Source organism: Pituophis catenifer, unplaced genomic scaffold (assembly GCF_029215685.1).
Source record: "Pituophis catenifer annectens isolate HBS135680 unplaced genomic scaffold, rPitCat1.0.hap2 SCAF_1, whole genome shotgun sequence".
Taxonomy (NCBI): domain Eukaryota; kingdom Metazoa; phylum Chordata; class Lepidosauria; order Squamata; family Colubridae; genus Pituophis; species Pituophis catenifer.
The window spans coordinates 81553745-81565619 of NW_027256881.1; the positions used below are offsets into that span (position 1 = coordinate 81553745).

The 11875-nt window shown below is 36.9% G+C and overlaps 1 protein-coding gene across 2 annotated transcripts in view; it reads right to left on the minus strand.

The window, feature by feature from the left end:
* ESR1 (estrogen receptor 1) overlaps positions 1-11628 on the minus strand; it is a 144106-nt gene extending 132478 nt beyond the window's left edge. For both annotated transcript variants that reach the window (XM_070932647.1, XM_070932646.1), the window contains exon 1: positions 10979-11628. In XM_070932647.1, coding sequence (XP_070788748.1) covers positions 10979-11559 — 581 coding nt within the window. In that variant the 5' untranslated portion in view covers positions 11560-11628. The remainder of the gene's footprint in view (positions 1-10978) is intronic.
* Positions 11629-11875: the final 247 nt, after the last annotated feature.

Below are 11875 nucleotides of genomic sequence, written 5' to 3' on the forward strand. Positions count from 1 at the left end.
TAAGTGAATGTCTAATTAAGCCTACTGATTTCCTCATTACCTACATTAAAAAGGGCAGCAATTTGGTAGACATTCAGTATGTGTAATAAAAATGATTACAGGTAATCCTCGATTTACAACCACAATTGAGCCCAACATTTCTGTTACTAAGTGAGACATTTGTTAAGTGAATTTTGTCCCAGTTTATGACCTTTCTTGCCACAGTGGTTAAGTGAATCTCTGTAGTTCTTAAGTTAGTAACATGGTTGTTAAGTGACTCTGGCTTCCCCATTGACTTTGCTTGTCAGAAGGTCACCCTGGGACACTGCAATCATCATAAATATGAGTCAGTTGCCAAGCATCCAAGCATCTGAATTTTGATTAAGTGACTATGGGGATAATACAATGGTCATAAGTGTGAAAAGTGGTGATTAGTCACTTTTTTCAGTGCCATTTAACTTCAAATGGTCACTAAATGAACTGTTGTAAATTGAACACTACCTGTATTAGTACCAATCCCTCATTTTCAGGTTTGCTATTTCATTGTTTCCTATAATCCATCAGTATTCATTTTTTGCCTTTATTAAAATCAAAGCAATATGTAAACATAGAAATTCATGTTTACATTGGGAGTCAATTTTGTCACAGGGGGAAAAGGGTCTCTTGAATACTTTTCAGAATTTTCTCTACAATATTTATAATATAAATGAGTAGTTGATTGAGCCCTAGTGGCACAGTGATTAAAATGCAGTATTGCAGGCTAACTCTGTCCACAGCCACGAGTTCGATCTTGATGGGCTCAAGGTTGACTCAGCCTTCCATCCTTCCAAGGTTGGTAAAATGAGGACCCAGATTGTTGCGGGCAATATGTTGACATTGTACAGTTCTAAAGCACTATCAAGCAGGAAACAAGTCTAAGTGCTATTGTTATTGCTTTTTTTAATTCCTTTGACTCCTTCAATGATTAGTCATGATTCTTTCCACCTTCCCTGCATGAGCGTGCACTATGATTTTTTGGACTGCTATGTACTATACTTTTTTCTTACTGTACTCTTGCCAAATGCCTACATAAAAATGTATGTAGACCAGAACAAGGTTCCAGAATACCAATGTCATATCCATGATCAAACTACCTTGCAGGCATGGAGTCTTGCTTAGGATCCTTGAGCAGTTTTCATCCATTGTTTCTTGTTTTGTCTTCAGGTGCTTTGAAAAATAAGTCCCCCTCCTCTCTGAGACAGCCCCTTAAATATTGGAACACTGCTATCATGTCACCCCTGACCACTGGTGGGTTTCAAAATTTTTTACTACCGGTTCTGTGGGTGTGGCTTGATGGGCATGAAATGGCTTGGTGGGTGTGGCTTGGCGGGTGTGGCAGGGGAAGGATACTGTAAAATTTCCATTCCCTCCCCAATCCAGGAGAAGGTTACTGCAAAATCCCCATTTCCTCCCAATCAGCTGGGACTCGGGAGGCAGAGAATAGATGGGGGCAGGGCCAGTCAGAGGGCCAGTCAGAGGTGGTATTTACCACTTTTCTGAACTACTCAAAATTTCCACTACCGGTTCTCCAGAACAGGTCAGAACCTGCTGAAACCCACCTCTGCCCCTGACCATGATAGCAAATAGTTGTTTTGAATTCAGAACAGTTCAAATGTTTTTCAATTACCTGTTTAATTCCAGGCTTTAGAATAAGCAAGCTATATTTCCTGGATAGATCAAGGGACTTGTTTTACTAAAGATTTTGTCATGAACAGTAAGCAATCTTTGAAGTATTTTGCAGATGTGATCTCAGTCCTTACTGCTGTACAATATTGGTCCATGTTATGACCTCCATATTATAGTTTGATACTGAAAGATATCAAGCAATACCCAACCAGCCACATTCCATACACAATCAATATGTCAAAACCAAAGAGAAAGAACATCCCTGATACATTAAGTTCCATAGAAAAGGGAAGGCTAACAAGGTACAGTAGTTTTCTTTCTAACTGCATCAAATATTGTGTCACAATATTTTTTTCAAGGGGTTCCCTTTTAACAGTAGAGTTAGGCTCAATAGTCAAACTTAATCTTCTTCTATATAGTTATGACATCTAGTCTCAACATGATATAAAGAATAACATATGCATTTGATAACATCAAATTCAACAAAATAAATATTCATAAATAACTTGGACTTAAAGTTGGCAATTAATGTTTCAACATTTCAGAATGATTAGGAAATGATGCCTGGAGATTTTTGCAATCTTTTTTGAACCAGGGGGAAGGGAGAGTAACCTGGGCTTATCTCCAAACCAGATAAGTCTTTAGTATCATTTAAATGAGAGTCAAGTATAATATGTAGCACCTCATCAAATGTGGAAAACTGGCGTAAGAGGTACAATCCTACATTAGGATCTAGTGATGTCCTCAGAGTCATTTGCAGTGAGGAAAAAAAAAATAAGTCTGGTGGTGTCCATGATGGTATGTGTATATGTGCGTGTGCGAGTGAGTGTGTCTGTGTGCTTAATAAAAGTGAAGATGCTGACTATAATCATGGGATCTAAGCCCTGCCCGCTTTCCGTGGATCAAACTGGATACACCAGAATGAGGACAACACAGAAGAGAACTTACTGAATGGGTGAGTCATAAGATAATCAACACATTATCACACATAAAGCATTTTTTTAGTCAAACTACAAAGTATAGAAAGTATACCACAAGGTGTTCCTTCCATCCATATGCCATTTGCTTAAAAAAAAACAAAAAACTCAAGAGCAGAAATATGTTTTAATGCCATATTTTTTCATCCCTCAAAATTATGTTGCCTGGCAAGAAATATGACTTGCTTTGAATGAAGCTGTTAAGTCAGATTTATTTCATAACCACCATTCTCGTGTTCAGTTCTGTGCCATGTATGATTGCCAACACTGCAATGGAAAATACTTCTAATTCCAATCATGTGGCTTTTTATATCTTTTTATACCATCTGTCATCCAAATACACAAGAGATAGCTGGAAACTTAAAGTCATTTCTAAAATAAAACAAATGTGGATTGTAGTGCTTTGTTTTGACTTCCCCACATCAAAAGATTTTTTCCATGTAATATTTTATGCTACTACTAGTTAAAAAAGAAATTTCCTTCTGACAATTTTATTTCTGAATTCTTTGCAGAGTCCCTTCTTCTAGTTGACATGGAGAAGATGCCAAAATTCTAGATTTTTTTTTTTAGTGCAACTTTTGAAACACAGCTCTTTACAGTTACTATTTAATATCTGGACCTCCCTAAACTAATAATAATCATGCAATAATTTGCTTAGCAGGTGAGGTATGAACCAGGCTGGATTTGATACTTAACAATTACCTCAAGGTAGAATTTTTCAGTATTACTTTTTTTTAGGAAGTAGGATTGTGATGCCTGAACTTTTTTCTTCACAACATAATTATTCTGCTCTTTTATGAGAACTGGGGCTGAGTTAAAATAATTTATTCCTAGAGATTTCAGAGTTGAGTGTATTCCACAACTAATAAATCTGATGGCCCAAATATGTCATCTAATCACAAAGTAGAATGGGACTATTTGAGGTAGTTATTGGGGAAAGCACTCTTTTTTAACATCACCTCAACGGAACATCTTCTCTAAAGGAAATTTAAAAAAAAAACATTAGTCAAATTTAAGCATTAAAAATATTTGCTCCATATGTGCATGCAATGTACACACATCAGGGTCCTAATTAATGCTGTTTTGAAAACTTTCATGGAATGATTTCTTACTCCATTTCATTTTTTTAAATATATATATTTCTAGTTAATACATTGTTTTATAGAATTTTAAGATGTGTAGGGTATCCTGATTGAAGTAAAGGGGAAAAGTTTACCCTGTTTCTCCCAAAATAAGACAACCTCTGATAATAAGCCCAATCGGGCTTTTGAGCGCATGGCAATAAGGCCAAGTGCTTATTTCAGGGTTCAAAAAAAATATAAGACAGGGTCTTATTTTCGGGAAAACATGGGTAGAAATTACATTGTTTTCATATCATTACTTCTATAACCATTTTTTCATATACATTCCTCTATACTTCAAAAGATTTTATCACCATTTTCATTACATAGCTACCTTGAAGGTTAAATCTATTTATTTCTATGTTGGGGGAAGCTCTTCACTTCAATGGGATAAATCCTTAATATCTGAATGAACAGTTTGTCAATATAAGAAATATATACAGACTTTTAATTTCTGCTAACAGTTAATTATGATACCTCTCTGGAAACAGATACATGGGAAGAATGGAGAAGAATACTTCTACTGAGCTATGATAATTCCCCATGCATAAGTGTTAGTATATCCATGCCTACAGTATCATCTATGCAAATAAGATTATTCATATAATATATTAAAAAGTCTTACCCTACTGCAAAACTGTGAGTTTGGGAAAAAGAGAGTTAAAGGGAAGGAAGAGAAAAAAAGAAGAGGGGGGGGGAGGTTCTATGCTGTTCAGAGAAGAAAGTAAAAATAAAATGTGTGCCTTTTACATTGTGACAAGTTATTTGATGCTCCACAAATTGTGCAATCTAAACTGTAGCGGACTCTGCAAACAAAATCGTGTGTTTGACATCTTGGCTGAGCAATGCTGTTCCAAGCTCCAAGTGGTGGAACTGGGAACAGGTCAACTACAGTAATATTCATTTTGCTAATGGGCACACTATTAAATATTAATTATCAATGTTGTGAAGCATATTGGTAAGCCAAATTTTCTCCCAAAGGCACCTGCATGGATATTTCAACAAATACTAATGGGTGAAAATTAGCCCAAACTCCAGCCCAGTTGAGCTCTTTTTAGTCTTATCAGTGGGATAAATCCAGTAAGTAAAACACTGGATTTAAAAATGCTTCATTCTGTTTCAGTTATGTCCAGTAATAAGTTTTAAAAATAGGTATTTGGCCGTTTCAAATTGCATTAAATGTTGCAGAAGACAACATTTCTAAATAAACAAAAGTGATCATATCTTTTAAATACAGCAGATTCTTGCATTGTTTTCACAAATGATAATGTAATATAATGAACATGCGCTAAATCTAATCCCATTAATTAGAGCCCCATTAGGTAGAATACAAATGTACTCATCAATTCTCTGATGGCCAAATTATTCATGCAAATCGTTTTTCTCTTGCCACCCTCACCCCCACATTACTAACATTATTAATTCCAGTGTTATTTTTATAGCTAATTATTTGATTAAACTAGGATGCCTCTTATTATGACTGAGAATCCAAGACATATGGAAGGTATTTAGGAAAGTTGGGTCTACTGACCCAACAATGGGATAGGATATAAAGACTTCCTGATCTGATGGAAGGATACAAACAATGGTAGGCATAATGATACAAGTTAATAAGGATTTTAATAACGAATGGTCAAAATAGTAATAGCCCTAGCAATAATACTTAGACTCATATACTGATTCATAGTGCTTTATAGCCCTCTCTAAGTGGTTTATCAAGTCAGCATATTGCCCCCAACAATCTGGGTCCTCATTTTACTGATCTCAGAAGGATGGAAGGCTGAGTCAATCTTCAGCTGGTCAGAATCGAACTCCTAGCTGTGGGCAGAGCTAGCTTGCAATACTGCATTCTAACCACTGTGCTACCAAAACTCTTTATAATAAATGTTGCTGTCTAAGGCACAAATACTTCTTTGGACTGTTCTTTCATCCATACATTTGAGAGCAGAAGGTACTCCAATTTCTTACAGGAAGCTTAACAAATAGCACAAAAGTTAAGTTTTAACTCCAACAGCCATAGTGGCTGAAGCCAATGATATAGCCAACCACATCTCCTATCTTAGTTATGGCTAAGATGTCTCTAGAAAGCATTCCACAAAAAAGCAGCTATTCAACGAGACCAAATAAAGATTTTTCTAGTTCATCTTCACCTTGGTGAATATTCCCAACTTGAAAGGGCAATGAAAGAACAATAAAGAGGCAGATGCAAAGAATTGAGAAACCATCTAGAGATAAATCACCAGGCCAAAATATGAGTAGGAATAATGCAACTGATCAACAGATTAGTACATGGGAGGACAAAACTCTAAAAACAAGCAGTGGAAGCAGATGTAACATGGTGATTCCAGAAGAACAATCCTGTTGGATTCCACAATCCATGCAGTACATGTTCAAATAAGATCAAATAAGAGACTAGGGCAATATTTCTCAACCTTAGGAACTGGTTGGGTTAGGAACAGGATGTCTGCTGGGGAATTCTGAGAGTTGAAGTCCACACATCTTAGAGTTGTCAAGGTTGAAAAAAACTGGATTAGGGATTGGCTGTCTAATTTAGATTTAGATAATTTAACCTTGATTGTTTTTTAACAATTGGGAGACATTTGCTATTCTACTGCAAATCACTTAGAGTTCTACCAATAAATCCTGCTCGATTATATGCCCATGACTAGTCTGATAATCTGGACAATGAGACATTGCAACACTTCCTCTCAACTAAGAGGCCACTGAACTGCATGTACCTTCAGATCAGTGGTGGGTTTCAAAAATTTTTACTATTGGTTCTGTGGGTGTGGCTTGGTGAGCGTGGCAGGGGAAGGATACTGTAAAATCTCCATTCTCACCCCACTCCAGGTGAAGGATACTGTAAAATCTCCATTCCCTCCCCAATCCAGGAGAAAGTTATTGCAATATCCCCATTTCCTCCCGATCAGCTGGGACTTGGGAGGCAGAGAATAGATGGGGGCGGGACCAGTCAGACTTTTTACTACCGGTTCTCTGAACTACTCAAAATTTCCTCTACCGGTTCTCCAGAACTGGTCAGAACCTGCTGAAGCCCACCTCTGCTTCAGATCCAACAACTAGGTGGTCAGTGGAAAGTTACAGAAAAGTGATTGTGAGATAAGGATTCTAGCACATCTGTTTCCATCTCCTATGTTTTATTTATGAAATATCCAAAGGTGGAAATCAACACTCAAGCTTTATTAAAACAGCCAGCTGTAATTTCTAATATCATCAAAGCTAATGGGAAGGTGAGCGGGGAGATTCGAACTAGATTAAAAAGTGAACCCAATCATTATCTGCACCAAATGAAAACAGTTGGATACATATCATGTTTTTTTTTCCCATTTTGCAGCCAAGAAAAGAAAAGCCTTGTAGAAGACAGAACATTCTTCTTTGGCTGCCACCATGAGCTAATTCCATAGAGCTGTGTGCGGCGAAAATGAAGGAATGAAGGTAATGAAGTTTAAAAACAGCATTCCTCTATTATCTTTATGATCTCTGCATACTGGAAAATGTGAATTCATAGCAGACTAGGAAAATAAAAAAGTGTCAGTAGAAATAGTAGTTTATCAATGTTACCAGTGTACATATTTCAGGCAGATGTGATATTAAAAAAACCATAGTCTACAACTATAACCTTTTATAGAAGCATCTTCATAAGAGACTCCCGGTAAAAAGTATCTGTAGTAACTAATCGTAATATCTAGTATACTACTTAATTTGCATTAGACTAAAATTCATAGGCAAAGCACAACCTCTGAACCTGGGAATAATTCATTTCTAGCCCTATAATTCAAGGAAGATTGTGAATATACAATCATTTTGGCAAGGCTGTAATCAATACATTTCAGGGAAATTTACTGTATTTCTGAATGAATCATTTCCAGGATGTGTTATATTACCATTATATTATCATTACCAAAATTAAAATAAAATGAAAGAAATCTGCAAAAAAGGAAGCCATCATAGAAGGAAAATACACAAAAGAAATTTCCTGACCACAAACATAATAAATAACACTTTATCAAGACAGAACTATTTTCTTCAAGGCTAATGAAAATTTAGCTTTAAAAAAACCAGCACCAAATATATAAGAGACAGATAGATAAACTAGTAGTTATGTCCTCGCTCTTTTTGGGAATAAATCTGATGGCCATTTGGATTTATTTCTAAATAAACCTGTGCAGAATTGCACTGTGTAATTATTAAAATAATATCACTGGCCAATTCAAGACACAGGTGCTACAAGCACTGCATAGCTATTAAAAGCATCTAGATTAACAAATCAGAGCAGTAATTTAACTTAATATCAGAGTCTTTAAATTTACCAATAATATTTAATAAAAAAATGAACGGATACAAGATTGCAAAATCTTTTGGACCTGAAGAATGTCATAGCAACAAAACACACTATGCTCCCTATTGCTCCTTAGGCAAATCTAAAGAGAAAGCTAAGACCTTTTGAAATTCACTTATATCCTCGTATTTGTTAAAATTTATTTCTAATTCATTTCCTGAATTAAAAAATTACACCACAAGGAAATATTATGTCCCACTACAAATCATAAGATCACATCCTAGAATATCAAGTATTTTCCCTTCCTTTTCCCAGTAAAAATATATTGAGGAAAGAGAACTCAGATCCTTGGGTCCAAGTGGTTGTTTGGGCAAAATTAGAATAGCAAACATCTGGGTAACATCAGAGGTAGGTTTTCCTCCTAAATTCCCTGGCTTGTTGAAAGCAAAGATATATACCCATGTCAATAAGTTGGCGGTCAAAGTCCTTAAAATGGCCTATACAGTTTTCTCCTTCAATGAAGAGAAGCAGCCAGCAATTCAGGTGATTGTCCTTAACATCTGCTATAAATATACTGCTTCCTATACATGGAAGGAGAATGGTATCCTTAGGCTCAAACAAAGAAGTATATAGTCTTAGCCTTGTCTTTGAATTCCTTTAAACTGGCCAAAGCAATCAATGATAGGGAGCCGTTCTGTATGCTATCTGTCTGGGGAAACACCCATCATCTTCTGTTACTACTTTAAACAAAGTTTCTCAGCAAAATCCCCACTTTCAAGGATTTGGGCTAATGGAATTACAGGCATTGGGCATTCCTCAAGTGCAGTATTAATCAAGTGCTGCTTTTTTTAGAGCTGCCAAGAAGACCAATGCCGAGAGGGAACATGGAGTGCTTTTTTCCCACCCTACACAGTCACCAACATGGATATCAAGATATGGCCATTCCTCAAAAGCCACGTGTGGTCTCACTACACGTGGCAAATTTTCCATTCAGGTGAGAAACACTTTTAGGTCCTTTCTTCCTGATTTCAGTCTTTCATCTGGTAGTTAAAGTAAGTTTTTCTTGTTATCCCTACAAAATGAGTGCATCTGTTGGATCTGTTACTGACTTCTTTTCGAGTAATGAAACATTTTCAAGAAAACAACCAAGCTCAGAGAACACCAAGGATTTCACAGTTTCTATTCCTTTTCTTTTTCGGTAACTGTCATTTCACCTTTTTGGTTTCATTTCTGACCAATATCTAGAAAGAGTGTAATTTTTAATATTAGCTAAATGTTTAAAATTAGCGATGGCAGTATTTAACCCAGAGTTCAAGGATTTTTTAAAAAATATTCTGCAGTATAAATAGGGCACAAAATCAACCACATACCAATTATGGTTTGTGAAGTAGCAATCACAAATTTTCTAAAATGTCTAGGAATGGAAAGTGAAAAGCAGAATAACCGAACAGTTAACATTTAACACAGGTTCACTTCCACCTATGCAAATTAAGCCCATATTTTATTGCAGAACATTAAACAAAATAACAAATGGAGAACAGATCCGATTGGGATATTTTTTTCAGTAACACAGACATATTTTTATGCATTTATGTTAAATTCTGCTGCCTATTCTATGTGCGAGTATGTGTAGGTATGCACACACACAAACACACACGTTTGTCCCACTGTCTTTTGTCCAAATTCTCATTCAAGAACCAACGGAGGCTTTCTTTGCTTCTTCTTTTTTAATGGATAGTAACTAGGAAGACAAATAGCTACGAGATGAACTTAAAATCTCTACTCTACATGTGGCGGTCTTGACCCAGATTAGAAACCACACATACTTGCTTTTGAATAATTAGAAAGTAAAAGAGCAACTGCGCACTGCAAATATAGCATGATAGGTAGCTTGATCCTAAATCCATTATGCATAGTGCATATATCTGTATTTTTTTTTCATTTTAATTCTGCATTAGCTAATTATAAACCTGACAGAGTGAAACAATGCCTGCTATGTTTTGTTTTTATTATCTTGACACCATTGCAGCAGCCACCTACTTCAAAGATCTCCAGAGCCTCTTTACAGCTGCTAGAATAGTGATCTGGTACTCCCCCTTGTTTTCCTAAAAGTGTGTGGGTGACTGTTTAAAATTAAGTCTTAACTCTTCGATGAGAATACGAAGAGTAGAGAATACTCTGTAGAGAAAATACATTTGGAAAACACTGTTTTAAATCACAGACTTTCTCTCTGTGTGCAGAAAGAAAGAAAGCCTTCCATTCCAAAGCCTTAAATATACTTTCCAAAGGCCGTTTTATGCTCTCATTATGTCAGTTGTGACTGTTTGTGAAGGTGAATCAGCAGGTATCCTGAACGTTTTATATAAAAGTCAGTCAGTGCAATATAAAGGCAGACAAGGAACAAAATATTTCCAACAATGGAGTGCAAATTCAGCTACATAAATTCAGAGCAGGAACAGCCTGGACTGAGAGGAGCCAAAAACTGAAGTTTGCATCGTTCATTTTAATTTCCCGGCATCTCCACTTTGGGGAGTTTTTGTTTTGCTTCAGTTTATTGTTTTTCTAACTCAGTATTGGGGCTTCTGTTCTGGTTTTTCCCCAGGCTGCAGATTTTCTGTTGGAAATCTGATTTGTGTTTCATAAGCACTCCATTTCTAGCATACACAGCAACAATAGTTGCTTAATAGTCATAACAGAGATTTTTAATTTTCAAGACGCTAACACAATGTCTAATTATTCAGCAGTGACTCAACCATCCTGAAGGCATACCCATCCTAACATTGAATTTCCCCCTTCCTTGCCTTAACTTTTTATATACTGTATTTTTTTTAAAAGAAAGAAAGAAAGAAAGAAAGAAAGAAAGAAAGAAAGAAAGAAAGAAAGAAAGAAAGAAAGAAAGAAAGAAAGAAAGAAAGAAAGAAAGAAATTACAGGATTTACCTGTAGAATGCTGTTGGGGCAGCTTCTCTCATGGCGAAACTGTTTGCTTCGTTCTCAAGGTAATAAGGTACCTGTTGGCTGTGGTGATGAATAAAAGGTGAAAGTTGTGGAGCCGACTGTAAAAAGACAACAGGGCTTGGGGGAACATTGTTCAGGGAATGAAATCCTCCCAGGCTGCTGGTGCCAAACGATTCACTCGTAGGGGCATAACTGAGGCTGGTTGAACTGTACACTGGAGCGGCAGTGGAAAAATCGTAGGCAGCACCGTCTGGGTAGTTAAACCCCCCAGTCTTGCTGCTATCTACATACATTTCGCTGATCGGTCGTTCCAGAGGAATCTTCAGCTGTGGTCTGCTGAGAGGCTCTAATTCATTGCCTTGTATTTGGTGCAATAAGGCAACACCGGAGCTTTTTGTGTGAAGGGTCATGGTCATTGTCAGTGGCAGTGAACGTGTCGCATTATCTAGGTTCCGTGCTTGAAGAGGAATCAGCAGCCGGCTGTCCACCTGGAAAGGGAGCAGAAATCGAATGGAAGCATTTGGCAAAAGTGTGCTCTTCAGCCACGTTATGCAACCATGCATGTATCCAGCTAATCCCAGCCCAGAAGAAGACACAAGCAAGGTGAGTGTAAGCACCGGGAGCTCTTTGGCTCTCTCTTTCTGCCTCGGAGTCTAACTTTTCATCTGAGCTAATATGCTTTACAAAGGTGCTGGCATTGAGCCAGGTATTTGCCTTTCCTGACATTGGTTTAAACATCACTCCAAACACAATTGCTTCTGGATCTCTACCAAATAATTGTTCCACTATTCTAGTCATTTAATTTTTCACTATATGTAGTCCCAGCAGTCAAAAACAGGCACAGGAGAAAAGTCTAGAGCAGTGCCGATTCAAAGCTCT